The sequence below is a fragment of the Micromesistius poutassou genome (assembly GCF_964030765.1).
Source record: "Micromesistius poutassou genome assembly, chromosome: 8".
Taxonomy (NCBI): domain Eukaryota; kingdom Metazoa; phylum Chordata; class Actinopteri; order Gadiformes; family Gadidae; genus Micromesistius; species Micromesistius poutassou.
Window position 1 is genome coordinate 1,080,849 of NC_140278.1, and position 27,104 is coordinate 1,107,952.

General features: G+C 47.3%; 4 protein-coding genes across 4 annotated transcripts; 3 read left to right on the forward strand and 1 right to left on the reverse strand.

The window, feature by feature from the left end:
• The first annotated feature begins 502 nt into the window (after positions 1-502).
• On the forward strand, positions 503-6,151 carry upp1 (uridine phosphorylase 1). Its single transcript, XM_084471435.1, has 8 exons — positions 503-544; positions 777-819; positions 1,014-1,125; positions 1,213-1,371; positions 1,562-1,676; positions 4,630-4,839; positions 4,941-5,087; positions 5,435-6,151. Exons 2-8 carry the CDS (start codon positions 782-784, stop codon positions 5,581-5,583), a joined length of 930 nt encoding a protein of 309 aa, XP_084327561.1. The 5' UTR covers positions 503-544; positions 777-781; the 3' UTR covers positions 5,584-6,151.
• Positions 6,152-9,646: 3,495 nt separating this feature from the next.
• Positions 9,647-12,212, forward strand: stmn2a (stathmin 2a; the record flags this gene model as incomplete). Its single annotated transcript, XM_084472139.1, has 5 exons — positions 9,647-9,665; positions 11,040-11,135; positions 11,561-11,733; positions 11,829-12,020; positions 12,115-12,212. 5 exons carry the CDS (start codon positions 9,647-9,649, stop codon positions 12,172-12,174), a joined length of 540 nt encoding a protein of 179 aa, XP_084328265.1. The 3' UTR covers positions 12,175-12,212.
• A 2,949-nt stretch (positions 12,213-15,161) lies between these two features.
• On the reverse strand, positions 15,162-16,628 carry hey1 (hes-related family bHLH transcription factor with YRPW motif 1; the record flags this gene model as incomplete). The annotated part of the gene is made up of 5 exons (XM_084471135.1): positions 15,162-15,745; positions 15,863-15,944; positions 16,053-16,136; positions 16,262-16,337; positions 16,543-16,628. The coding sequence occupies 5 exons, from the start codon at positions 16,626-16,628 to the stop codon at positions 15,162-15,164; spliced, it is 912 nt and encodes a 303-aa protein (XP_084327261.1).
• An 8,841-nt stretch (positions 16,629-25,469) lies between these two features.
• On the forward strand, positions 25,470-26,578 carry fabp4b (fatty acid binding protein 4b; the record flags this gene model as incomplete). Its single annotated transcript, XM_084471838.1, has 4 exons — positions 25,470-25,542; positions 25,693-25,865; positions 25,945-26,062; positions 26,517-26,578. The coding sequence occupies 4 exons, from the start codon at positions 25,470-25,472 to the stop codon at positions 26,576-26,578; spliced, it is 426 nt and encodes a 141-aa protein (XP_084327964.1).
• Positions 26,579-27,104: the final 526 nt, after the last annotated feature.

Below are 27,104 nucleotides of genomic sequence, written 5' to 3' on the forward strand. Positions count from 1 at the left end.
CAATAACAAACGATGTCCATGACAAATGTTTATTCATAAGTCTGGTATATTCTCGCTAAATCTGTCACTAATTACAGTGGACTGCCTTCAGTCCTGTAGGACATATCGTGTTATTTGAACATGTTCTTTAAATAAAAGGGACAGATCCAGTTCTGGCATTGGTTTGGTTGTTTTACATCAGGCTGCGTCCATGGCTTCGGGTGTTTCCATTCGCCTGTGAAAAAGAAGATTGGTCCCTTCCTGGATTTGGCTCATCGTGTCTACCGTACAATAATAACTACATTATATTACTGTATTCAAAATTAGAAGATATGATGCGGTCGACCTAATTCGTTGCGGAAAGGTAACTGTTAAAGCGTGGGCCACAATGCGGATATTGTTTGGTATGATGAGAGGGTGAACTACATGACCGCTCCTACATCATCCCGGACCGGATGCTCGGGGTTCGGAAGCATTCGGCTGTGGTCGAGACTTGGCACGTACGCACGTGTCGTTGGTTTGACGTCAGCACATGTAGTATCAGGTTTGAATTCAGAAAGGAAAGGTAAGCACGTAGAAACCGTGTCGAGTGTTGAAGGAGGTACTTGATATGAAGGCCATCTTTCTATTACTTTAATTGATTGTATTGTATTGTACGAGAAATGTGTCTAGAAATGTGGAGCAACCTTAGCGTTTTAAAAACGGTCTACGTTCCTTGTTCCTCATTCACTCACTGCTTTCTTCGTACTTGCATTTTGGTTTGGCTGTGTCATTACAAACAACCGATTCATATCTAGATACCATGGACCCAGGTCATGAGAACCAAGTCTCCAGCAGCTGGTGAGTCCTGCACATTTTAGTTATTATTATTTTAGTATCATTTATGTAGTTATTTGTAACAGCAAACTGATAGTGTTGGCATCGGGTGTGAAAGAGAACTTTGATCATAAATCACAAAAAACGTTCTACTGTATTAAATTTAAATTTGTTTCAAATTGTATGTATATTAAAATAACTCTTTTAATCCTGCCTAGCCCTGTGTATGTGCACAATCCCCACCTGAAGACGATGAAAGAGGACCTTCTCTACCACTTTAACCTCGGGACCTCAACTCACGACCTGCCAGCCCTGTTTGGGGATGTCAAAGTAAAAATATTACCCTATAGCCTGCCATAGACAATGGACACATTTGATCATCTATTGGATAATTGGCGTGTGTTTTGTTTTCTTCAGTTTGTGTGTGTTGGGGGCAGTCCCTGGAGAATGAGGTCGTTCATTGAATATATTGCTGGAGAGCTTGGTTTAGAAGATCCCAAATCAGAGTACCCAAACATATGTGCCGGAACAGATCGTTATGCCATGTACAAAGTGGGTCCTGTCCTCTCCGTCAGTGTAAGTACATATCAATACTTAAATTATATCGTTAACTACATTTCACATACACTGGGAATAGGCGATAGGCTCACATTTAAGCCTACATCAATATGTAATTAAAGTCATTAGTTACACAATAGCATAACAATCTATCAATAGAGTAGCCTCACTGTTGAAGCTAAATGTCACAGTTCTCTTTGTCTTTCAGCATGGAATGGGTATACCATCTATCTCCATCATGCTGCACGAGCTATTAAAACTGCTCCATCATGCCCATTGTACTGATGTTACCATTATACGGATTGGTACTTCTGGTGGAATAGGTAAGACTTTGTTTTTATTATTAGGGGTCTTACCAAACCCGTAGGAATATCTCAATCCGTAGAGCAAAGGGCACATGTGAAGCAGCATTTAGTCAGAAATTATCATGAAATTCAGAACACAGGTTGTAGATTTTGAAAACCGGTTTATTGTGGTTCGATATGATAAAAGTATAAATTATGCATTGATTGTAAATCTGTGGGTAGCATCTGCTCTTAAGACATACCAAGGCCATTTTACCATACTTGCCAAGCTCACCATGTTCGCAAGGTATGGAAGAATCCTTGTTCATAATATAGTCTGTTCTGCCCCTGCTTGGTGCAGCAGCCTGTGGCTCTGTGGTGCAGCAGCCAGTGGCTCTGTGGTGCAGCAGCCTGTGGCTCTGTGGTGCAGCAGCCTGTGGCTCTGTGGTGCAGCAGCCTGTGGCTCTGTGGTGCAGCAGCCAGTGGCTCTGTGGTGCAGCAGCCTGTGGCTCTGTGGCGCAGCAGCCTGTGGCTCTGTGGCGCAGCAGCCTGTGGCTCTGTGGCGCAGCAGCCTGTGGCTCTGTGGCGCAGCAGCCTGTGGCTCTGTGGTGCAGCAGCCAGTGGCTCTGTGGCGCAGCAGCCTGTGGCTCTGTGGCGCAGCAGCGGCTCTGTGGTGCAGTGTGGCTCTGTGGTGCAGCAGCCAGTGGCTCTGTGGTGCAGCAGCCAGTGGCTCTGTGGTGCAGCAGCCAGTGGCTCTGGTGCAGCAGCCTGTGGCTCTGTGGTGCAGCAGCCTGTGGCTCTGTGGTGCAGCAGCCTGTGGCTCTGTGGTGCAGCAGCCAGTGGCTCTGTGGTGCAGCAGCCTGTGGCTCTGTGGTGCAGCAGCCTGTGGCTCTGTGGTGCAGCAGCCTGTGGCTCTGTGGTGCAGCAGCCTGTGGCTCTGTGGTGCAGTGTGTGGCTCTGTGGCGCAGCAGCCTGTGGCTCTGTGGCGCAGCAGCCTGTGGCTCTGTGGTGCAGCAGCCTGTGGCTCTGTGGTGCAGCAGCCTGTGGCTCTGTGGTGCAGCAGCCAGTGGCTCTGTGGCGCAGCAGCGGCTCTGTGGTGCAGTGTGGCTCTGTGGTGCAGCAGCCAGTGGCTCTGTGGTGCAGCAGCCAGTGGCTCTGTGGTGCAGCAGCCAGTGGCTCTGTGGTGCAGCAGCCAGTGGCTCTGTGGTGCAGTGTGTGGCTCTGTGGTGCAGCAGCCAGTGGCTCTGTGGTGCAGCAGCCAGTGGCTCTGTGGTGCAGCAGCCAGTGGCTCTGTGGTGCAGCAGCCTGTGGCTCTGTGGTGCAGCAGTGGCTCTGTGGTGCAGCAGCCAGTGGCTCTGTGGTGCAGTGTGTGGCTCTGTGGTGCAGCAGCCAGTGGCTCTGGTGCAGCAGCCTGTGGCTCTGTGGTGCAGCAGCCTGTGGCTCTGTGGTGCAGCAGCCAGTGGCTCTGTGGTGCAGCAGCCTGTGGCTCTGTGGTGCAGCAGCCAGTGGCTCTGGTGCAGCAGCCTGTGGCTCTGTGGTGCAGCAGCCTGTGGCTCTGTGGTGCAGCAGCCTGTGGCTCTGTGGTGCAGCAGCCTGTGGCTCTGTGGTGCAGCAGCCTGTGGCTCTGTGGTGCAGCAGCCTGTGGCTCTGTGGTGCAGCAGCCTGTGGCTCTGTGGTGCAGCAGCCTGTGGCTCTGTGGTGCAGCAGCCAGTGGCTCTGTGGTGCAGCAGCCTGTGGCTCTGTGGTGCAGCAGCCAGTGGCTCTGGTGCAGCAGCCTGTGGCTCTGTGGTGCAGCAGCCTGTGGCTCTGTGGTGCAGCAGCCTGTGGCTCTGTGGTGCAGCAGCCTGTGGCTCTGTGGTGCAGCAGCCTGTGGCTCTGTGGTGCAGCAGCCTGTGGCTCTGTGGTGCAGCAGCCTGTGGCTCTGTGGTGCAGCAGCCTGTGGCTCTGTCGTCCAGCAGCCTGTGGCTCTGGTGCAGCCTCTGGCGGCAATGCTTTGCAGGAGGTCTACTGTTTGAATCCGACCTCGACCAAACATATTGTGAGGCACTGCACGCAATCAAATGATTTCTTCTATGATGTATGCATAAGGCCATGCTCGCAATATGTATACGACCCTGCTATCGTGGCTTGAACTATTGGGCTCGCTATCCAATCAGTTAAATGTTTCCCAAAAAACTCCAGTGTTTTGATGATTTGATTACTTATGGTAATTTCGTGGAACTGTAAAAACAGTACAAACAAAAGTATTAAAGGTGCCATGACGTGCCACCAGGTGTGGTGTGATTAGCCGTTACAAGCCGTTTTGAAAATCTGGCTCTTATGACATCACAAGTGGGCGTGTCCACCTAGACGTGTGCTGGATAGATCCGTCTTACCAGCCTACCCAGTGGACTGTAGCAAACGTTGCTCATCTTTCCATCACACATCTAGGTGACCACACCCACTTGTGATGTCATAAGAGCCAGATTTCCAAAACGGCTAATCACACCACACCTGGTGGCACGTCATGGCACCTTTTAATAATGCTAAGCAGTAAGCATGAAAAGGTAAATATACATTTCATCACATGAAAGATGGAGATAATACTTACAGACGTTGCTTTAACAAACAAGAAGATGATGAAGTGCATCGTAATTGAAGAGCTGATCAAACTGCTGATCTTGCATGCTTCCTACGTGAGCAACATGTGCTCTTGACTTCCTGTCACTTAACTAGCGGCCCCTCCCGTAGAGCATTCCCTCTTAATTAAGGGTACAGGCACCTATGCTACACACATTAAGAACAACATACACTTTAAAGTCCAGGGGCAGAACAACTATATTTTTGTTTTAGTATTCGCACACTCTGCACACTCCAGAGAACAAATAACCCTAAATGTTCTGGAAAACCAGATGTACTGAGAAACGAACACGGTTTACAGAATGAGCAATATCAGGTGAAGTGGAGGAACAGCAGAAATGAGGTCCCAATGTGTTTGTCCTTAATGATTCAGGGCTTGAGCCCGGAACGGTCGTCATCACCAAGCAGTCTGTGGACGCCACCTTTCTGCCCAAGTTTGAGCAGGTGATCCTCGGGAAAAATGTTGTACGCAGCACTGACCTGGACACAGAGCTGGCTGAGCAGCTGCTACAGTGCAGTGACAGGCTCAACCAGTTCAAAGCAGTTATTGCCAACACCATGTGCACCATGGACTTCTATGAAGGTAGCCCACATGTCCTACTACTCTAATGAATCCTTATGCTGTGGGGTTATGGCTTCATCTGAAATGACTAAGGGTTCTAATGGTGGATGATTTGGACACAGGCCAGGCCCGCCTGGACGGAGCGTTCTGCTCCTACACCCAAGAGGACAAGCAGGACTACCTTGCCAAAGCGTATGCGTCCGGAGTGCGCAACATCGAAATGGAGTCGTCTGTATTCGCTAGCATGTGTAAACTAAGTGGTCTGAAAGGTAGGCCTGCCATACGTTAAGTCTGTTATACATGTCAAGAGGAATGTGCATATTGTTTGTGCAGACTCAGTGTATTTTATTTTTGTAATTGTACATGTAACTTACTGCAGTACTAATTCACTTCAGGATTCTACAACTTGTATCATTGTTTAGGTGAAGGGTTTTGTAAGTAATAAAACAATGATTCACCTCAGGCTCTGAACAGTGGGGGATAGCCGGTCTCGGGGCTAGGGTTAGGGTTCACTTGGCCTGAGGTGAATCATTGTTTTAGTATATACTACATGTGAACACTCACGTGTAGCATAGACTAAAATCTCTTGACTCTTTTTTCCTCTTGCCTCCCCTAGCTGCTGTGGTGTGTGTCACCCTGCTGGACCGCCAGAAGGGGGACCAGCTGAGCGGCTCTCATAAAGTCCTCCACGACTTCCAACAACGGCCTCAGATTCTAGTCGGCCACTTCATTAAAAGTCGGCTGGAGTCCTCAGGGAAAATCTAAGATGAAGATTGTATTGGGAAAATCTTAGTCTTTGAGTGGAATGCATTGTTTAATAGTTTAGTTTCTGTGATTAGTTAAAAATCACAATGTATCTTAATCACACTTATTTATAATGAAGGTCCCCTCGGTGCTATATAATGAATGTGTTCAGGTTTATATAATCTATATTTTGGGTTGTTAATGTTTCTCCAAGCTCTTTAATTATCATAATATGCAATCCCACGTCCAATATTGTCTTGCAAACCCAAAGAACAATTCTCTTTATAAATGAAATAAATCTTTTGAAGTGTTTTGGCTTATGTTCCAGGTAAAACACCTCTCAGATGTTAACCACACAACCGAGGACAAACGTAATACCTTAACATAACCATTTCAGCCAAATATCTAACACATTGTGTGCGTTGACAGCTTTAACCCAACCTCCTCCTGAAACATGTCTCCACGAGGGTCTTTTTATGGATTTTTTTACGCTTAAAATATTTTGTGATTGTTTTTTTGGGCTAGTCATACATCTTTATTTTTTTTTTCAATGTACATTCTTGAACGAAATAATGAATAATTGAATGGCTTTTTTAATTTCTTCACAAGCAATTTAATGTTTCAATAAAACATTAAATGTTGATTATATTCTAGCTGAATATTATATACTTTTTGCTGACCTTACTTCAATGTTGCAACACAAACCATTAGTTTATTGAGCCACTTCCAGTATAGATTCTGCACCCAGCCCTAATAGTATAGTTGCCAGATGACTCAATTTAGGTGAACCTCGCAGTTGGGTATATACAATGTTTTATTTTCTTGTTATATAGTTGCTAATTCAGAATCAATCAAATCAAATAACAGACATTTTTTAACATAGAAAGGCTTGCAAGCATGTCTATAAATTAAATTAATTATTTTAACTCAATAGTTGGACATTGACAAATGTAAGGACATACTACACATTATAATGATTGAACTAAGTTATTACACTCACACTAGTCACACTCACTACACACAACATTTGACAAATGTTTTTTTGTACAATAAATTCACTTTAACACATCAAATATATCTTATAAATAAGTACTTAAATAATTCATCAACTATTATATAATGCACACAGTTACTTGTCATGGTGCAAGGGAGAAAGGTAAAGAGGGACACTATAAATTCCTAGATTTGCTCAATGTGGTGTAATTGAGAAAGTGACCCATTAAGACACCATCTGCATACAAACTGTAAGATACTCACAGTGTCCGTGTTCCTCCATAGAAGATACAGAATGATACTCTCATTGATGAAATGAATACAATGCTTCCACAAATGAACATCTTATTTTGAAGAAAAGTACCGTAATATTCTTAGTTAAAATTTTATAATTGAATAATGAAGCAGTGTGTAGTTAATGAGTGTCACTGAAAAGTAATCTGTATAATCACAAAATACATGATTTCATATTACAGATGCAAAGAATGTCTGAGCAATGTTTTTTTCATGAATCATGTACCAATAACCATGAGGAGTCATCTCAATCAGGGCCAAAAAGAACAGTATCATGTTGCAAGTAAACTAATTCTAGAATATCCTGATTGTTTCATATGGTGTCATAGATCCTGTGATTCATCTTTTACATCCTCTTGCCATATGTCCAGAGCAATGAGAAAACGTGGCTCAGTTGAGAATGATGATATCCTGTAAACCCCAAACGAAACCCCAAACATATCCTGTAAACCCCAAACGATGCCGCAGATCTGACACTGAAGAGTTTGACTTTAGGAAACATAAACATTGTTTAATTGGAGGATTTATACGTGAACCGAAGAATCCCAAGCGTTGGAGAAGAGTGGTCAAGTGCAGAACAGATCATCCCGGTTAAGAAACATTCAAGGAGGCATTGATAAAAGTATGTGAAGTGCAAAGGGATAACCATGCAAGTGAAGTTAGAGTAAGAATCTCTGGTTCTCCTGCTGATCTTCATGCTGCAGACGGGCAATACCATCAAGACTGTTACTTTTCCTTTGTCAGTAAAATAAATATTCAAGCTGCAAGTAGTAGAGCATCAAGAAGACAATGATGATAGCTTTCAAAAGGTAGTGAGTGCTATATCAAATGATCCATCTAAACTCTGGACGTCAGTGGAACTGCATCAGTTGTATCTACAAAGAAACACAAACTCAGTCCTCTCTCGCCGGCAATTGATGACTAAACTAAATTCTTAATTCAATTCAATTCAATTCTCACAACACTCAATTCTTACTATGTTGATGCTCATGTTGAACTGCCCATAAGTGGGTGTGCCAGTCTTGTATGCTTACAAAAGAGTCTTCCAAAAAACACGCAGCTTGTCCAAACAGAAGAAGGGATTCAGTTGATTGTATGTACAATTATGGATGAATCGAAACTGCTCAAAAAGCAGTGTATGATTACAGCATCAGGCAAACGCAACACAAAATGTTAGTTCATCCCTGTTCAATATTGTACTAAGCTTGTTTCATCTGGAAAGGTCACAAAGAAATCGTTAAGTCTAGACCAAGCAATTCAGAGTCAGTAATTCAGATCTTCAAGACACCAAATCACACAACCCTTGGTTTGGGAATCAAACTACACTTGGTTGGTTTGTCTTGTCATACTGTAAATGTGAGGGAAATGATGTCTGTCAAAATCCTCAGACTAAATCAGCCAGTCAGCTTGATCCATGTTCAGGAGAGTGATGGTGAAACGTAGATATACTTTGGTCCAATTTAATTATTATTTTCCTTGTTAATTACTGAGAAAGTGATAAAACATTGTTTAATAGTTACTTACTTAAAGCTTTTATTGTTTTGTTTATTGTTTAATGGTTCAATGGTTAAAAATATGCAAGTTCATATGACTGTAGTTTTAACTTTGAGAGTCAATTAGAATATGTTGAATAATGTATCACAGCCATTTGTAATCCACTTTGACCTTCAAAACCTCAAGGACAAATATATTTTTCAAAAATCAAAGAATTAACCATTATTTTTAGTTTTATAACATTCTGTTCAATATCTTGATTCTGAATGAGTAACTATATTACAACAAGAAAATGCAATAAAACATTGTTTATACCCAACTGCGAGATTCACCCCATGGCTCCCAGACTATAATGGTTATGGGGTTCAGACCACACTTCCCAACACGACACCTTCACACATCTTTGAAGTTCCACGGTGTTCAAAGTACGCCCCTGTAACATCGAGGTAAACCACCGTGCTTATTTGAATGGCCGCTTGTAATATTAGATATATTAGATATATTATATCTAATATTACAATCATAGGATTCCTGCTTCCCTCGATCCTTGGACTGTGGCCAATGTGCCACATGCTGACCAATGAGACGCCCCCTGCAGAGAGCAGAGAGCAGCGTTTCTGTCCTGAGTGATGTTCAATCAATAGATGTTGGAGCAGGATATGAGCCTGGACATGACTCCTCCTCCTCCTCCTCCTCCTCCTCCTCCAGTCCTCCTCCTCCTCCTCCAGTCCTCCTCCTCCTCCTCCTCCTCCAGTCCTCCTCCAGTCCTCCTCCTACTCATGCCCCAGTCCTCCTCCCCCTCCCCCTCCTCCTCCTCCTCCTCTCCTCCTCCTCCTCCTCCTCCTCATGCCCCAGTCCTCCTCCCCCTCCCCCTCCTCCTCCTCCTCCTCTCCTCCTCCTCCTCCTCCTCCTCATGCCCCAGTCCTCCTCCCCCTCCCCCTCCCCCTCCTCCTCCTCCTCCTCTCCTCCTCCTCCTCCTCCTCCTCATGCCCCAGTCCTCCTCCCCCTCCCCCTCCCCCTCCTCCTCCTCCTCCAGTCCTCCTCCTCCTGCTCTGCGCGTCAGAGGAGGGTCTTCTTGCGCGCTACCGCCGCCGCTCCCCCTCCCGTCCTCCTCCTCCTGATGCTTCAGTCCTCTTCCTCCTCTCCGCCTCCTCCTCCTCCTGTTCTGCGCGCTCAGAGGAGGGTCTTCTCGCGCGCTCCCGTCGCAGCTCCTCCTCCTCCATCACTTCTCCCGCTGACTCAGTGCCTTAGAGAGCCTCCCGCCCAGCCCGACACACGCATCCTCCGCCGAGAAGCACCAGCCATGGCCAAAACAGCGACCGGTAAGCATTTGACAATTGATTTGTATGATAATACCTATTATCTTCTTCTTATTCTTATTCTTATTATTCTTCTTCTTCTTCTTCTTCTTCTTCTGCTTCTTCTTCTTCTTCTTCTTCTTATTATTATTATTATAGGCCTATGAAATGTAAGCTATAATATGGGCCGACTGAATGGTACGTCGTCAGGAGCATCCTTTAGTAGGCCTGTAGCGTAGCCTGTAGTGGAAGATAAACATATTCCAGCGATAAATATAGTAGGCCTATTTGTAAAATGGAGTGAAGATAGCTCAATTGATTATAGACATTCGGCGTGTTGACGTATTTCTTAAATGACGATGGGTGTTAAACATACATTCTGGGAACAAAGACGCTCTCTGCGGATCTTCGCCTGCCTTGGACATTAAAAAAATCAGCATATGCCTTTTTTCTATAAATGCGTGAATGCTCCTTATGTTATCGCTATGGTCCCGGGTGGACTAGGTCCCGGGGTAGTCCAGGTCCTGCTGTGGTCCAGGCCGTGGAGGTACCGCAGCATAACGCAGTGACCCCACCCTAAGAACAGGGAGGCCGAGCATCCAGCTCAGGCCGGATGCTCGGCCTCCCTGTCGCTAGGGCACAATCTGTGTCATCTCAACATCAATTCCTCAGACGACGATTTGTTTATTTGAGAAAACGTAATTTTTCATGGCACTCTAATAGACGCTGTGTGTAAACGAAATTAAACATTTCATCCATGGAAATAGCTTGGTGAGCATAGGACCTACCTATAGAGAGTTATAGAGCTATATAGAGGGTTATATAGAGAGTTATAGAGCTATATAGAGGGTTATATAGAGAGTTATAGAGCTATATAGAGGGTTATAGAGCTGCTCCTCTTGCTGCACTGGGCTGTCCTCTGTGGTCAGGACATTGTCCACCTCTCCGAACACACTGCACAGCGGGAGAAAGGAACCATTCACTCTACTCTCTATGTGCTGGAAGATTGTAACCATCCTTATGAGTATAGATATAAGTATACAATATACAAAAATGCAATAGGGGTTGTTTAAGTGACAAAGGTCTGTGGTGTAATAAAGACTGAATCAAGACAGAGGATACAGTGATATGTTTTGGTGTGAGGCCTTATGACTGTACAGCCTCTCATCTTGTTACATAACATTTACATTTAGAGCATTTAGCAGACACTTTTATCCAACTGACAGCGACTGACAATAAGTACATTTGTCAGAAGAAAGAGAAAAGCATTTACACTTGTTAGGTTAACCCATTCCCTGTATGCAACAGAGACAGCTAGGATAAGATGCTACAGTAGTCTTTGTATAACCCCTCCTCCCTCATCTATTATTGAGTTGAGTAAATATCCTGTCCCCTCAGCCTACAAGGAGAAGATGAAGGAGCTGTCCGTCCTCTCCCTCATCTGCTCCTGCTTCTACCCCGACACCCACAACAAGCTGCTTGGACAGTTTGAAGGTATGGACCCTCAACAGTTCATACTGAAACCCTCAACAGTTCATACTGTTCATACTGAAGCTCAAGTTGAAATAGATGTATGAATGTATGGTTGTATATTGGGTATACTGAGATGAACTAGCAGGACAGACATTACTCTTGACATGTTTATTGTCAACTTGGGCCCATGGCACTTCAGCATAGCACTCATACATCAACGGGGGTGGCTCAGGATAGGTCGGTTCTTGTAGACAGCAATAGCACTACTGCCCCTAGTGGTCGGGTGTCAGTATACCACTCTACTACATCCCTCCCCCCTTAAATCTGATTCTGAACTCATTTAGTTACAACTTTTTCAGATTAAGATTTTCAGTTTTAGTTCGTTTTTTTCTCAAGATAAACCATTCCAGTCCAATACAACTGTGTCTCTCTCAACGCGTGAGCAGACATGGAGGTGAAACCCATCAACAAGCGGGCTTCTGGCCAGGCGTTCGAGGTGATCTTGAAGCCTCCTTCCCCGGTGTCGGACGCCGTCCACAGCCTGCCGCCCCCTCCGAAGAGGGACATCTCCCTGGAGGACATCCAGAACAAACTCGAGGCGGCCGAGGAGCGAAGGAGGGTACGTCAACACGAGGAAAACATAGATGAGAAAAAATACCAGCAGGGTTAAAGAATGGCTCCGTAAACGGCGGGTGGGTTCCTCTCTGCTCCTAGTCCCAGGAGGCCCACGTGCTGAGGGCCTTGGCGGAGAAGCGCGAGCACGAGAGGGAGGTGATGATGAAAGCCGTGGAGGAGAACAACAACTTCAGCAAGATGGCGGAGGAGAAGCTCCAGACGAAGATGGATCAGATCAAGGAGAACCGCGAGGCCTACCTGGCGGCCATCATGGAGCGCCTGCAGGAGAAGGTAAACAGCTGCGTCACGCGGGCCACACACAGGACGGGGTCACGTTAAAGGCAACACGTGTGTATCAAAGTCTGGTCTGACGGTCTGATCCTAGGAGAGGCGTGCAGAGGTGGTGAGGAGGAACAAGGAACTGCGGGAAGAGCTGACGGCATGAGCCCCCCGCGGTGACACGAGGGTGGACCTGGGGGTCCGCCTCCACCTCCACCTCCAGCCCCGCCCCGGCCCCCGTCCCTTCATAGACGCTCCTGAGCAGGCATCCCACGCTGGACCTCTGGAGGCTGAGGACAACACGGTCCCACTCAGCCTCCCCACCCAACCTCACTCCTCCTCCATCAGTATTATCAGTGGATGCAATCGTGGATGACACTTATATCGGAAATTGAATGAATGTAATAGATTTAAGAGAACACAAGACAGAAATCTGGTTCATGGTGTGTATATCATTTATTTGAATCTCTCTCTCTCTCTCTCTCTCTCTCTCTCTCTCTCTCTCTCTCTCTCCTCTCTCTCTCTCTCTCTCTCTCTCTCTCTCTCTCTCTCTCTCTCTCTCTTTACAGTAAGTAAAAGGATGCTGAACTCTGGCTCTACCTGAATGATATTCTTTCTCTCTGTAGTTTTGCTCTTTATGTTGAGACTTGCTGTTTACGTGTGAAAAGCCTTCAGTGTTGTGAGTTGGTCTAAGACAGACATTTGCAATGTTTTTTGATGTCATGATGATGATGATGATGATGATGATGATGATGATGATGATGTTGATGATGATGATTCATTTCCTGTATCTTTGTGAAGAATGCAAATTGTTGTTACAAACTCCCCAAGATATCACCGGGTCTTCATCACAGAAACATAGCCGCTCTTGTTGCACATGCTTACAGGTGTTAACCAATAATCCTACATGCATAGTTTCAAAGAGCACCCTCTCTTGAAGGGATCACAATGGTCTCTATTCTGGTTAGGAATGTGTTTCCCCAACAGAGCAGCTGTTTATTCACTTGGCCATTCCTGTTCACTCTCAGTTAATGCCAAACAAACACAAACATCCAAACATGCGTAGTCATTCCACTGATCTACTCTGTTACACAGTACACAGTACACAGTACACAGTATACAGTACACAGTATACAGTATTTGGAGTTGAAACTCCTGATGTGATGACATCATTCATCCTGGTACCATAAATGGTGTTATTGAAAAGTGAAATGTGTTGTGGCTCGTATCTTGATATTAATAGTTCTAAACCAAAGCGTGCTTGTGTGTGTGTGTGTGTGTGTGTGTGGATGCATGCAGCCTGGTGTGTAGGATTTCACAGTGAAGCATCACAGCTTCACCTGCTCTCTCTTGGGGTAAGACAGGATGGCCGGCGGACGCTTTGCCCTCAGCTCACACTGACCCACAGACACCTGCCTGCATACTCCCTGTGTTCCCCTTCATAGCTCTCTGGGAACGCCCTTCTCAATAAGAGTGGGCTTATGTACACAGGGTCCTTCAGTGATAAGAGAGGAGACTGGCGTCAGGTTTTAACACCGCACAGCCTAATTACTCTGGAGCAATGGTGTAATCCGCTGTACAAACGGTGTACAGTACATACTATACTATCATATCATATATATTCTATTAGAAGGCAGTATGTATGACCTAGTGCTCTCAGTCAATGGAACATTCCCACCAACCCCGCAAGTGGTTCAGCCCATCAGAATGTGGAGGAGGTTCAGTGAGGAGAAGACGATGGTGACCAGTTTCCCGCCTCCTGTGTGTTCTGTGTGTGTTCATTAATGCGGATTAGGGCGGTGTTTATATCACCCTTTATGACACTACACGTCTCCTGGACCTCTGTTCCCAGGTAAATGCGCAGATGACGGCTTGTAACGACTAATCACACCACACCCGGTGGCACGTCACGGGACCTTTACCTTTAACTTCATTCACCAGATAAATAGAAGCCGTCCAGTAGATGGCGCTGATACATTTATTTTGGAGTTGGAGCAAAAGCACTAAGCAGGCTTCACGTAACAACCTAACTAGACTATTTAGAAATTGTGCACATTGTGCAAATACAAAGGCGTGAGGTGTAGCTTATTCATAAATATCAGTTTATAAATAGTTTAGATGCATTTTGTTATAATGTATCCTGTTCTAAGATAATTTTCCCCATATAAGAATGGAAAAAGGATTTCTGGTGAACTCCAAATAGAGATCTCACATCTATATCTAAACTCAAACTATATATAAAGGTATAAAAGTATAAAGGGGAAGGTTTGCAAACAGCGACACCCAAGATTAAGTCAGTGGTTATATAGCCGTCATGGGAATTCAAACAGGTGCACCATATCCAAGAAGAATGGATCTGACTGTACTGGTCAACGGTCTGGGTGCTGCCCACCTCCTCCCCTCCTTCTCCCTATCCGGTTCACACTATTGTCTCCATTGCAGACCGACCCGTGCTTGTGAGGTCAGAGGAACATTGTAGAGGATTTCCTCTGGGTTTTAATGATTTCCTGGGTATTCAAGTTGGCAACAATGCCATAGGATCTGGTTACCTGGCACACAGCGAAGAGACGGCCCTTTGAGTCTCTAACGGACTCATTGAGGTGGCCCGTGCTAGCTGTTGACAGGGCACATACTGCAGAAAGGTGCCTGCCCCACATGGGAGAGGAGGCCTTTCTGGTCCTTTATCTGGGCCCAGAGAACAAATGGAGAATGGAACGATGTGGTAAAATCATTTCAACATCAATCTTCTTTCTTGCCAGGTCATTTTTTAGACAAACTACTAGAGAATGAAGTAAATAAATATTTTTTCAGGTATTTTATTGGTAAAAATATGACATTTCCAAAAGTGAACATGTCCAGCAGTTTATGTTGGGTAATAAAGTATAATTCATCGATCAAGGTCATATCATACCCCTCCTAAACTTGGGAACATTGCATATTATTTGACCTAAAATAACCATTTGGTGAAAAAGACCGCTTAATCAATACCAGAACACTATCTAAACAGCAAATAATCATTTAACCATCTCCTCTTCCATTTAGCTTAACCAACTGAAATAACTGAAAGCTGTTTACTGCCATATGAGAAGAAGGGCAGGTGGGAACAGCCCAGCTCAGTCCCCCTACGGCCTCCTCGCGGAGGGCCTGCAGCCTTCAGAAGGCCCCTATCTCCAGGCCCCAGGGTCTGTAGGGCTTGGCCCCGCTGCTGGAGGCTCTGGAGGCGGGATGCATGGGGCTCAGCAGCGGCGGAGAGACCAGGGGGAACGCACTGAGGGACAGGGGGAAGGCCGAGAGAGAGGGGCGGAGCGGCGAGGAGCTCTTGGACGCCGGCCCCCCGGCCAGGCCCAGGGGCAGTAACCGCTGGGACTCAGCGGGGGGTATTAGGCCGTGCCTTGTCGCCACGGAGACCTCGCTGGAGGAGGACGGCGAGGAAGACGCGGTCGAGGAAGAGGACGGTGCGTTGCCACTGCCGCTTCTCGACGGGGGCACGCGGGCGTGCGGGTGCTGCAGGAGCAGCGGGTGGGCTACGTGAGCCGGGCTCCAGGCCACGCGTCCCAGCCCGCCGTGGACCTCCCGCTGAGAGCCGTAGCTGCTGAGGTGGGACACCAGGCGCACCCGGAGGGGGTCGCAGCTGTCCCGGCCCTCCATGACGCCCAGGTAGCGCGCCGCCTCCGCCAGGCACTCCCTGAAGCCCAGGCTGCGGTAGTCCTTGGAGAAGACGTGCGCTTCAAAGTAACCTGTGGCCGTCAGTGAGGAGAGAGGGAGTCATCTGTGTTACACCGTGAGGGGCGTTGTGTGTTCAAGCACACAAACAAGGTCCTATGTTTGTGTGTGAGTGTGGAGGACGACCCCACCTTTCCCGCCAGCCGCGTGGAGCATCTTCAGGTGGTCCACCGTCATCTGCAGGATCTCTGCCTTTTCTAATTTAGCCGATCCCTGAGAAATGTTTTTGAAGAAAGTGTTGATATCTTTGACGATATAAATAACATTGATTGAACACTACGCAAGTATTAGTATTAGAGGCAGCTGGCAGTTGCTAAGTACCTGTTTCTCAAAAGCACTCGGCACCAGTCTTCTTAACTCTGACAGACTGTTGTTGATGCGGTCCCGGCGTCTCTTCTCGATAATCTGAGGAACAATACACAATGCATGTTATAGAGAGGAGTCAGTGTGTCAGAAGCCCCAGTGTGTGCTTTTGTTCAGCGCGTCCAGCAAAAACACCGTTACTCACAATAAGCCAAACATTGACTTACCCCCCTGCGCCTTTTCCTGGCCTGGACCTGCGTGGTGGCTGAAGGGGACAGCGCCCCCTGGGGCGAGGTGGGCGCTCTGACACAGGAGGACATGGGGCTTTAATGAGATCATACATTTGAATCATTTGCACCTGGCTGCAAAGAAGGTCCTGTTTGGTTCCAATCTGGACAATAGGACAAATACAATATTTAAAGTAACTAACTGAAGATAATACAATAAAAACAACATCCGGATCAATTTATTTCATTATATTGTCAATTCAGAAATAAAGTTGACATACCCATTTTCGTCTCCACTGTCTTTCTCTACTTCAATATTGTCGTCCATTTCGCTGTCAGATGAACTAAAACTGTGATTTCTTTTCATCTTGCTTTTATCCGCACAACGAGTGGAATAATCCTTGCAGCACAATATCCTCGGAGGAGTGACAGCGGCGGGTCTGAGCGCGATGAGAAACGTCACGTGTGGTGAATGAGGCCCCTCACAGCAGCGGGCGGTGCAAGGGGAGCTCATCAGGAAATATGGGCGGGTCTTACTAAGGCAGCCTATCAAAAGCGACTAACTAAGCGTGTCATGTTTTTATTTCGAATAATGTGATATTTTACAATGCCACAGACTGAATATAAGGTTATTTAATCGTAGACTAATTCAACAATTAATTAAAAAAAAAAAAAAAAGTAAAATAATGGCAGGATAATAATTATGTGGTATATTATGTGGTTGTAGCTTGTATTGTTATGTTAAATCAGATCCTGTGTTCCCCTCCGAGGTCCCCCGTCCCGGGACAGCCTCTCTACCGGTCACTGTTGTGTTGTTCATGTCCAGCGCTGATCAGCCCAGAGGACCCAGGGTCAGCGAGGTCCCCTCACTGGCTGAACACTGAACACACTGAGATGGAGGGAGACTGAGACAACACCGAGCGTGTAGGTGTTTCTGCTAACCTTAACCTGCTAAGCCTTCCTCTCTAATTGGAGGGCGCTAGGTCAGCAGGGGTGGTCTGTGTGGTGTGAGTCATTATCGCGTTGACCTCGCTCACATGCTGGGGTCAGAGGTCAAACTATATAAAACATGGGAACTTTCAATGTTTGTGTTCAACCGTTGAACTAATCCACCCTGGGTGGGTTTGCGTGGGGAGCATTGGAATTACAGACAAGCCCGTCGCAAACACAGCCCTACACACTCCTATACACACACACACACACACACACACACACACAATTATTTGGAATTGAGTTACATATTGGACTCAAAACCAAAACCAAGTAACTAAAAAAGGAAGCTAATAAATGTTTTGTCTTCAACGTACGCCCCTGCCCTCCAGCATGCCTCTGGAGCGGCGTGGACACACCAGGGGACCTCCGTCTGCGTCTGTGGCTGCTGGGGTCACCAGTGAGAGTGAGCTGGACCCCCTGCGGTCCACCGCCCCTCCGCCGCGTGTGTCAGCTGTTTCCCTGCTCTGTGCACCCGGTCAGTTGTTAACGCGCCGGTGGTGAGACGTGTGGGAAGGGGGCTTGATGCGGTGGAGCAACTGCAGCAGAACACTCTGCTTCCAGAATGTCAGATAAGCTTCCAGTGGTGACAGATACAATGTGCAGCCCCTGGTCGATCTGTCACTGGAGCATGATGGGATCTTTGCACCATCCAGAGTGCACGCACGCACACACACACACACACACACACACACACCCACACCCACAGAGGCATTGTTCTTGGTACATCTGTTTTAAACAGAAGCACATCATTTACCCTGGAGAGCGATTCCAATAGTGGGTTGTTGAGTTCCATTTTCACACTGTGTGGATTTATAGACCGTAAGATCAACTTGATCTCCTAGGAGAAAAAAACATCCAGAGACTTGCATGCAGCGTCCCAAGCAGTATCAGTTATGGAGGCGTGATTATTCCAAAATACTGCCCTATGATTAGTCCAAACCCTGATCACGACCCCTGTGTGACCCCTGTGTGACCCGTGGCACGGTGTGGCTGTAGACCAGGGCAGTGAGCAGTGAGCATCAGCTGATATATTCTGACTTGTACCTCATCTGAAATGGTGACCAGCATGCTGTAAACTGACACCTTCATTCTTTTGTGTTTACAGGAGATCAGAACGTTTACCACGCGCTGATAGGTATTGGAGGTACTTGACTGAATCCAAAATGAGGTCAAATATTTTGACAGGCGCTATATCATGAAAGGGTAACTGTGTTGTTGTTTGTGTGTCTTCCCAAATGCTTTAGGTGTGCCCAAAGGAAAGAGCAGAGCTCCATGCAGGTAAGAGGTCCCTGGTTCCATTAGAGGCGCGGTAGAGGCAGTGGGGTACAGGTTGTTGAGATGAGTCCCACTCTACAGGTTCAGTCAGAGTGCGCCCCTTTGCACGCCGCTCTAAAATAAACCACAGATCAAGAAGTGACCGACAGCTCTCGTGTGGTTCTCCTCTCAGCTCTCGTGTGGTTCTCCTCTCAGCTCTCGTGTGGTTCTCCTCTCAGCTCCCGTGTGGTTCTCCTCTCAGCTCTCGTGTGGTTCTCCTCTCAGCTCCCGTGTGGTTCTCCTCTCAGCTCCCGTGTGGTTCTCCTCTCAGCTCCCGTGTGGTTCTCCTCTCAGCTCCCGTGTGGTTCTCCTCTCAGCCCCATTAGGTGATTGGTTTGTCCAGTGTCTGTGAGGCCACATGTGTTCTCTGTCACACAGACACAGAGCATTCTGCTGCCTCCTCACACCTGATGCTCAAGGCCTTTCACACGACCGGCTGCATTCCTCAGGGTCATTGAAGTTGTTTTAATAATTCCCTCAGTGACTATTGGCAGACCCCCCCCCCCCCCCCCCCCCATCAAAAAGACGAGTTGTTGCATGGTAACACATTGACCCAAAACCCTCGCACAAAAACAAATAACACTTTGGGTGAAAGGGGAAGAAAATTGGAAAAACTAAAAATATACATGTTTTTGGTTTAATACCATAAATCTAGAATTCAATAATCTCAATAATTAATGCTTAAAGGAGTCTTCCCTGTTGTCTCTCAATATGCCTAAATGAGACCCAATCTGAAGAAAAAGCAGTTATCAAACTACTGCCAAGAGGCTAAAAGCTATAAGCCAGCGTTTGTTACAAACTGGCGTGTGCCCAGCTGCCTTCCTCCATCTTCCCTTTCGTTCCCCTTGGTGACTGTGTGTGTGTGTGTGTGTGTGTGTGTGTGTGTGTGTGTGTGTGTGTGTGTGTGTGCGCGCGTGTGAGCATGACAGTGAGAGAGTGTGCCTGGGTGTGTGTGCGCATGTCTGTGTGTCTGCAAGTGTTTATGCGTACGCCAGCGAGGGAGCAAGAGAGCGGGGCAAGAGAGAGGGAGAGAGAGAGTGTGTGTGTGTGTGTGTGTGTGTGTGTTTAGAAGGTGGTGTTTCCCACCGCTCTGATCTAATTTCGTGGTAACTCAATCTCCGTGTGAGCACTTCCCGGCGAGTGTTCTCCCCACTCGCCCACAGCCCCTCTCTCTCTCTCTCTCTCTCTCTCTCTCTCTCTCTCTCTCTCTCTCTGCCCACAGTAGGATTGATTTACTGTGTCAACCGCCGAGGCTGTGGGCAGCAGCGGCGCTGCCGGCCGCGCCTGCATCCTGTGTGCACCATCCGACATATTATACCTGTCACTCAACACCTGCTGCTGCGTGTGTGTGAGTGTGTGTGTGTGTGTGTGTGTGTGTGTGTGTGTGTGTGTGTCTGAGTGTGTGTGTGTGTGTGTGTGTGTGTGTGTGTGTGTGTGTGTGTGTGTAAAAGAGTGTGTAAGGTTGTGCGTAGGGTTGTGTAGGGGTGTGTTTGTGTGATTGGGATTGTGTAGGGGTGTGTGTGTGTGTGTGTGTGTGTGTGTGTGTGTGTATGTGTGTGTGTGTGTGTGTGTGTGTGTGTGTAAGGTTGTGTGTGTGTAAAAAAATCAACAAAAATCCATCCAATGTCCAATGTGTCCACAGGCAATGACGCACTGCTAAGACACTGAGAGTGTCGTACCACCAGAGTGTCGTAGCACCAGAGTGTCGTAGCACCAGAGTGTCGTAGCACCAGTGTGTCGTACCACCAGAGTGTCGTACCACCAGAGTGTCGTAGCACCAGAGTGTCGTAGCACCAGAGTGTCGTAGCACCAGAGTGTCGTACCACCAGAGTGTCGTACCACCCACCCAGAGTAGTGGACCTAAATAACTGTTCTGACTCAGGGAAATGTCTCGCAGACAGCTTCTGTTCAACAATGTTATCCTATGGGCCACAGCTTCCTGCCGTCCCCTCTGGATCCACTCAGCACCAGGCCTCTATATCGGGCAGCGACCTGAGCCCCATTCCCACCGTTGGACCATTATGCGCTGCCTTCTCATTCTTCACCTTCCTGCCTTTGTTGGCATCCATTCACTGGGTGCTGTTTGGATAGGTAGAGCCAGGGAGGATGTGTTCCACTTCCTTGTTTCTTTGTTTGGCCGATTAGTTTGTATTATTATTATTATTGTTGTTGTTGTTGTTGTTGTTGTTGTGCTCTGGACACTGTGGGCAGTATCTCACAGCCACTGGCTGGCCCTGCTCATGCTAGGAATGACCAGGGCTTAGAGACATGAAAGGCGCCGGGAATGGCAGCCAGCGCAGACTGAAGGAATTCTTGGTTTAACAGTTTGAAAAGCTTAGCGCTTCCTTGGTTTGCTGAACCTTGGAGTAAATCCTTGACCTGGACAGAATCCTGTAACTCCTGTAGATCCTGTAAATACTGTATTAACCATTATCGTATACTCGCACCTGCAACACCTGACAGCGACCTCTGTGTTCCCCAGGTCTGCCTTCCTCATCTCAACCAGTGGTCGACTTGTGCAGCAGTACGACGGATGAAAGGAACCCAATTAGAAGAACAGGAATCAATGCATACAATGTCAGGAATAGCATCAATTCTGGACAAGCAGCTTTTTGGGGCAAAACATCGTGCCACCCCAGCCCAAACAGAGGAGAAACATTGTTTGAATATCAATAGAATATATTGTATACATATAAACATACAATAATGTGTTTCTTTGGATGCAGGAGTGGAACATCGTGGCTCTCAGGCTGCTGACGTCACACCCCACCTATCAGAACCATGACTGTCGGCTGAGACACCCAGACCACACCAAGCTCGGCTTATGAACCCAGACACATCCGTTGGTTTGCTGATCATTTTAGAAAGAACGACGAGGATCAACAGCAAGAAAAAAGATTCAGGGAATAACTTAAACTAATATTTTTTTTTGAGAGGCGATTGCGTTGCAGTGGCAGCTCTGTGCCCGCTGCCTGTTCCGCGCTGCAGACCTCCTTTCCCAAGCTCTGACCTGTGGGAAAATGTGTGGCGGCCAGTAATTGATTCCGCCCTGCCAGCCCCATTACTCTGCACTGCAGTCAGACTGCCAACCATCTGCACACAGCCTTTCTGCAGGTCTTTCACTCTATCCTTCTTACTTTATTTCTTGCCTTCCTTCTTGCTATCTTTCTGTTTCTGTCTTTATTTCCTGCTCTTCTTCTATAATTGTAATGTCTGTGTCTATTATATATCTCTTTCTTATTTCCTTCATCTACTCCATGTGTGGGTTTATGCCCTGTCATGTTGTGGAGGCTTAAGCAGTGTACTAGTTATGGTTTATTAATGGGTGGTAATACGTGTTATAAGGTCATTCAGATGTTCAGGGCAGGGTGCCCCCGCCACCCAACAAGTGGCCATTGGTTTCCCTCCGCCCTGTCGTGGCCGTCGAGGCGTTGGCACGCCAGGTTTTCTGACTACAAACACATGAGCCTGAGACCCTTGAATTGGTTTCTCATGAAATATTGCAGAATAAGTGCAGTCCCCTGACGGGATGGCCCGGGCGGCCTGGTACAGCCTAACACTTGCCACATGTCTAAATAGAGCTAAGTGCTGCCCTCTCCAATTAATCCTCAACCAGGGGCACCCTGCTCTGCTCTGCCTTAGCATCTGTGGTCCTCCCTGTCTGCTCCTCTGGACGGGAGGGGGGTGGGGGGAGTCATCGGAGGGTTAAGGGGGGCTCGCAGGGGCGTTGGGGGGGGGGTGTTTGCAGGAGGGAATCTTCTTTATGATATACATCGTTATGAACCCTATACTACCAACCTCCTCACTCGTCGAGGGGAGAGAGAGAGAGAGAGAAAGAGGGGGAGAGAGAGAGAGAAAGAGGGGGAGAGAGAGAGAGAAAGAGGGGGAGAGAGAGAGAGGGGGAGAGAGAGAGAGCGAGAGAGCGAGAGAGAGAGACAGACAGTAATCGCTCCATATGAGGTGCAGAGGGGGACATGAGTGCAGGCCTGGTCTGTAATGATTTGTGAAGCCTCTCCTGTGGCAGGCTCTACATACCTCCCAGCTTTGGGAGGGTGGGCACGGGGGCACTTTCCCATGTTGCGAGGGTTCAGGAGGCCGCCTTTGGAGCGTTGGAGCAGTCGTATTTCACTCAAGGATCTCCAGCCCACTTGTCGGGGATCTGAGGGGAAAATGATGAAAGCAGAGCAGAGCGAGAGGCTGTGGCTCCTGGTTAACCTGGCGCCCACGCTGCTCTGTGCAGCGGGGCCGGTGTATACCCTCCGTGGAGCTGGGCGGCTCTCCTGGTCTTAACAGAACAAGCAGCGCCTCTGTGAGTGTGAGGCGGGACCCCCCCCCCCCCCCCCCTCCCACTGGTGGGCCAGCGAGCGGGGGCCTGAGGCACAGGGAGCGTGTGGGATAAAAAAGATGAGAGAGGAGATCAAAGCCAGGACCATGAAAAGGCTTCCAGCACACAAGCACGGGGCACCTCTCTGACCCCCTCTCAACCAACACACACACACCCACACCCACACACTCGTCATCCTGACTCTCTCTCTCCCTTTCTCTCTCTCTCCGCCAAACAGCGGCCAGCTAAAGAGCAGGAGGGCAGGACTGGAGGGCCCCCCAGGTCCTGTGAGGCTCCCAGCCTAGGGCCCCTACATGGTTGTGGCCCTGGGCTGCGGCCCCCTGCTGGAGCTCATCTCATGGGCTTTACTTATTGAGTATGCAGTGTTTCACCTTGGCTGATGGTGATAGAAATGTGTGGGACAGAATATAAAACAGGAATACACGTCATTTGGATATTTCAGCAGGTTTGAATTTAAACGTTAAAACAGGCAATTGCAAATCGTGTGTAAGCTAAACCGTGAGCCGCAGTTCCCTCACTCCAACGATAAGGAGCCTGGAGGTTCCCCTGGGGGCTGCTCTCTGCTCCAGAGGCTCCTCTCACTGATTCATGAGTCCTCAGGTCGGACCCTGGGAACAGGAGGCCCGCCGTCACTCAGAGACGGGACGGCCTGCCCCCACAGCGCGGACAGACACCAGCACAAAGCAGCTGAAAGGGGCGGCGTCCGGGGGGGGGTCCCCTCTCGGCTCTCACACTCCAGAGAATGGGTCAGTGTGCGGCTGCGGGCGAGCTGTTTGTACAGTACATAACCTACAGCTTTTGTCACTGGCCACCGCTCAATGGGAGGCTGGAGGGCCGGTGAGAAGAACTCACCGTCCTTCACCACCTGTCTCCCTCTTCTACACACACTGTCGCTGTCCTCCGCGTCTCCCTCTTCTCTCTCTATCAGCTCCCCTCAGCTCACTCCTGCTCACTCCTGCCTCCCCACTCTCCTCTCCCCTTTGTCCTCCTCTCTGGACTCCCCCTGACCTCTGACCTGTCGACAGGCTCGCTGACCCCTCCTGCACCTTGGTGGTCTGACTGGGTTCTGACAGAACCAACCTATGGCTGGAGGAGCATGGTGTGAAAGCACCCTGACGACCGTCTCACCTCCCCTCTCTTCTCTCCTCCCTGTCTGCAGCCCAAAGCTCCTTTAAAGGGGCCATGACACGCCACCAGGTGTGGTGTGATTAGCCCTTGTTTCTATATGGAACTCCTGAGGCAGGTGGCCCATTGGATGAATTGTATTTACTTGAATGATTCTTTCCCTTTTTGGGATATATCTTTATTGCTGAATGCACTAAATGTAATGTAATGTTATTATTATACAAAGATGGAGTTGCCATGTACGGAGGCCTTGATATAATGTTGGGATGAATACTGGATAAATATTCATAGTATTATGTGTTGGTAGCACTCAGAGAGCCACCCTGTTATGCAGTGTCATATTAATATTAGTAGTTTATGTATCATACTTTCTGCATGTAGCTATTAATTGTATGTATGTTATGGTATTGTGTTCCTACCTAATACATGTGAAGTCCAGATACCCACTCATCCACCAGAGAGCATAAGCATGGGGGTGTGCATGATGATTAGGCAGACCTACATACACAGATGCATTTAAAGCCCACTAGGGGCTTGGTCACACACACACACACACACACACACACACACACACACACACACACACACACACACACACACACACACACACACACACACACACACACACACCTCTAGTGTGAGGACCACAGTCCAGGGAGTTATAAAACTAAATGCAAATGTGGGATATTAAAATTGTTTCTTCAAGGTCTATAAATTACGCTCACAATTCATGTATTGTTACTGGGCGCCATCTGTTGGTCAAAAAGTAGGAGTGACAAGTCTCTCTCTCTCTCTCTCTCTCTCTCTCTCTCTCTCTCTCTCTCTCTCTCTCTCTCTCTCTCTCTCTCTCTCTCTTTCTCTCTCTCTCTCTCTCTCTCTCTCTCTCTCTCTATGTTTTATTAGCATGACAAATATACATTTACATTGCCAAAGCAGGTGAACAATAAAATAAAAAGGTCAGGTATATGGTATAAAATAAGTATAAAACGTTAAATACTATATATATATACATATATATACATATCAGATATTATACTATAAAAGTACTATAAAAAGTAAAATGTGCGATATTATAAAAATTACAGTATCTAGTAAAAACAGATAAATTAAAGATACACTCTAAATACACAGTATTTACAATATGGAGGATGTGTGCAATACAATAGTGCATATTATTGTGTGCTCTCTCTCTCTCTCTCTCTCTCTCTCTCTCTCTCTCTCTCTCTCTCTCTCTTTCTTAATAATGCGCCGATTAGCCTACTTTCAGGCAGGTATTGACCTGCTCTAACACCACGCCCCTCTAATGTCTGTGATTCGTTGGTGAAAATATTCGGCGCCTACTTAAACTTGAGTGTGATTCAGATTCAGCCCCATGCCCCCTGTGAACGTCATCTCGTTAGAGGTCTTTGCTGCACAAAGTTTACCGCGAACATGGTGGACCAATTTGTTGGAACATGGAAGATGAGCCTCAGTGAGAACTTTGATGACTACATGAAGGCAATAGGTGAGGTCACCTCGTTTGTCAAGCCTTGATTTGATTGTCTTGCATTAATTTACATTTCGGACCAAGTGGCAACAAGCGGGTCTCTTCAGTCTTGTGATTGACTGGTCTCGTTGAGTTTTATTGATTGACAACACTCCACTGTCTACGCAGGTATCGGCATGGCCACTCGCCAGGTGGGAAACGTGATCAAACCAAAATTCATCGTCAGCGTGGCTGACGGTGTCATTTCCATGAAGACACAAAGTACTTTCAAAAGTACCGAAATTAAATTCAAACTGGACGAAGAGTTTGAAGAGCGAACCGCTGACGACAGAGTGACCAAGGTGGGTTCCGCTGGATGCGCGCTCCCTCGCTGTGTTTTAAACACGTGTGCTCATGCATGTGCTGACCCTTCTCCTGCAGACCATCGTCTCCTTCAACAACGGGAAGTTGGTGCAGAAACAAACGTGGGACGGCAGGAGCACGACCATCGAGCGAGCCCTGGAGGGCGGCAAACTCATAACGGTGAGCGCCAACCATGGTCTGACGTCTTTGGTTTTACTTAAGGCTGCACCATGAACAATGAACTTAAGGCTGCACCTAATGGATTGTCATCTTTTCTCCAGACATGCACCGCGGGTGATGTGGTTGCAGTGAGGACCTATATAAGGGAGGCATAACTCTTCAGGAATTTGAACAACCGTCGAGTCCAAAATGCAATCTCTTCAAGTGGGAACATGTTGTCTAATTCTTAAATAAATCAATTTCAGTGACTTGTCTATACTTGTCGTTTAGTCCTCACCTAATGAGTAACCTGTAATGCCAGCCCTGTTGAAGAGCAGAACCACCAGGGCGGCTGGGACATGTTGCACTGCTGTTCAAGGGCCTAACGTGTTTAAAGTTGCATTACTTTCACAGCATGTTTCAAGAGCTGCTGACTCTGCCCTGGTCATATAGTGACTGTCAGTACAATAAGTGGGCTGGCGTGTTCTCAGAATGGGCTAGCACAAGACTGACAGCCAACAGAAGCATGACCTGGAAAACCCTGAGGCGCTAACGCGTGCAGAGTGAAGTCAGGTTCAGAATACTTTAATTGTTCTTTGCAGTTATTATTAGCAGAGCCTGTCTATGGAGAGCCTTGGCACTCTCTATTGAGCCCCATTGTATTGAACTTGGGTGCAGTTCCATTAGAATTCCACTGGGGGTGATCGCATGAGTGCAGATTGAATGGGGGTCTATGGGGCTAGACGGCTAAATGGATCTTTCACCTGCTTGTCGTTGAAATATCGCAGATTGTATTGTAGAGTTCAATATAGATTAGTTCAAAAGTCGAGTACTGAGTACTTTCGTCCTTTCGTTTTCTTACAGTTTGGGCTGTTGTTGGCTGTAAATGCTAGCATTCTGCTAACGAATGCTGATTGGTCAGGGACGGACTTGTGACTGATTACGACCAGAGACCCTCTTGAGCATCTGAAGCTGAAGAACAATCAGAAACATTATCTTAAGGACTTTCCGTCTAAGTTAATTGATATGTATATATTATATGCGGAAGTACCAAAGTGACTCAGAACTTGTCGTAAAGC

What these genes read in the sequence shown, in the direction of transcription:
- upp1 (XM_084471435.1), top strand. Translation starts at nt 782, where the DNA reads ATGGACCCAGGTCATGAGAACCAAGTCTCCAGCAGCTG. An exon ending in AACCAAGTCTCCAGCAGCTG is followed by an intron (nt 820 to 1,013) that starts GTGAGTCCTGCA and finishes AATCCTGCCTAG; the next exon opens with CCCTGTGTATGTGCACAATC. An exon ending in TAAACTAAGTGGTCTGAAAG is followed by an intron (nt 5,088 to 5,434) that starts GTAGGCCTGCCA and finishes TGCCTCCCCTAG; the next exon opens with CTGCTGTGGTGTGTGTCACC.